Source organism: Kryptolebias marmoratus, linkage group LG9 (assembly GCF_001649575.2).
Source record: "Kryptolebias marmoratus isolate JLee-2015 linkage group LG9, ASM164957v2, whole genome shotgun sequence".
Lineage (NCBI taxonomy): Eukaryota > Metazoa > Chordata > Actinopteri > Cyprinodontiformes > Rivulidae > Kryptolebias > Kryptolebias marmoratus.
In genome coordinates this window covers 13,559,062-13,560,819 of record NC_051438.1, presented here as the reverse complement: position 1 = coordinate 13,560,819, position 1,758 = coordinate 13,559,062, and the positions used below count along the sequence as shown (strand labels likewise).

The window sequence follows — 1,758 nt, the reverse complement described above, 5'->3', positions numbered from 1 at the left end:
GGTTCATAACTGTGTTTACTCGAGGGTAACAGATGGGGAAAACGCCGAGTATGTGATCTCGCGCCCAATTGGAAAGTGCTCCGAAAGACAGACAAAAAAAAAAGAAGGGAAGAAAGGTCAAAATGTGCTTTATTGCCTTTTGATCCACGATAAGTGCTGCACTTGTCGCCGCTTTGCAGATCTCACTCAGCCAAACATGAAGTAAATACCCAGTTGTCTGATTGGCTGCCATTAAGGAGGCTTCGTGGCCTTTGCGCCAACGCCAATATTTATGATGACATTCCGGAGCGTGGCCGACAAACAACCGGCTTTGGGTGGTCCTGCTGTGCTTCTAGTGCCATGTCTGTTTGTCCCATCAGACGCTGGGTGTCCTCCAAAGATGTGATCACAAACGGGCCGCTCTAACCAGGCTCGGATTGGCCTGTGTCCTTTTTCTTCTTCTTCTTTTTTTTTAACTTTGGCACAAAGCGTTTCGCCGTCACACTGGTCATGTCAGGTCAGCACATCCAGCCCCAGGGTTCATGTGAATGTAGGTCATATAAGAACAGATGCAGGCAGTCAGCACACTTTCCCTGTACTCAGGCACAATCTTAAATCACCTAGATCGGATCCCCTTTTCTTTGGCGCTTTCTTTTTTTTTGTTTTTTTGGGCTTATTCATGCCACCTCTGAATAGGGCTGGGACCAGGTGCCCCATGAATGGGTATTGCTCTCGGTTTAACCGCAGTTCACGTCCTCCTTTTGAATGAAAAGGTGAATTTTAGAGCAGCCGTGGCCAGGTGACAGCGTCAAACACAGACAAACACGTCTTGTGTTACAGGATAAGTTACAGCCCCGTTGGGACACACAATGACTTGGCCACGAATGAATATTATTTTTCCAAATGCCCCGAGTTTGTTTCCCTGCAAACGATATACACCAAGAATAGAGCGACTACTTATAACATGTGTTTCCTTTTAAAAAAGGAGAAAAAATAAAACACTTTTTCTGTCAGTTTGTTCACAGGATCCAGCTCTGGTGGCGTCACCGCTATTAATATCGTTCGAAACTCGTTCAGGTTCTGTGTAATTTTCCACGCTCGTGATTTTTCTCTTCGTGTCCCCTTTTTTTTTTTCTTCCCCCAGGAGAGGTTACTGTACCGAAACGGCGACTTCCACGCCACACAGGACAACAGGGGCAGAACTCGGCGGGCAAAGAGGAGCCCCGGCAAGGAGCCAGAAACAGGTGCGAGCTGCTTTTGCGCCGTCCTCTCGTCGGGCCGCTCCACGCCCTCATCGGGAAGACGGACGCCGATGCGGGGTTCGCCCCGCCGTAGTCCTCGCGCAATAATGTAATACGTTAATGATGAAAGTCGAACTGTGCTGCATCTGCGTCGATCTGTTTGTTGCTTTTATGACGGTTTCTAGGCGAAGGGAGGTTTGCTTGCGGTGTAAATAAAAGTGTTGTGATGGGCTCTTAAATTTGAAAAAGTCTATCTTTGTAATTCCTCTCGCCTCTTTGCGCAAACTGTTTATTTTTTTTTTTTTGGCCATGTTTACAGAGCAGGGAGATTAAACGAGAATGGGACTGATTATCACTTGGATCGCAAGCAGGGACAACATGGGATTCGGGAGGGTTGCACCAATTTGAAACAGACAGAGAAGCCCTGTTAATTTCCCTTCAGTCTCAAAATAACACCGGGTTCCCCTCAAAACATCTTCTGCCCCCATCAGCGAGCAGGTTAGGACTCCAGCTGTGTTACTGATCAGGTCCTCAGAAT

General features: G+C 47.4%; 1 protein-coding gene across 2 annotated transcripts in view; it reads left to right on the top strand.

Annotated features, from left to right (window-relative positions):
* The window catches only part of LOC108242045 (ectodysplasin-A), a 13,107-nt gene that overhangs the window by 7,083 nt on the left and 4,266 nt on the right, over positions 1–1,758 (top strand). For both annotated transcript variants that reach the window (XM_017426625.3, XM_017426624.3), the window contains exon 2: positions 1,124–1,223. In XM_017426625.3, coding sequence (XP_017282114.1) covers positions 1,124–1,223 — 100 coding nt within the window. The remainder of the gene's footprint in view (positions 1–1,123; positions 1,224–1,758) is intronic.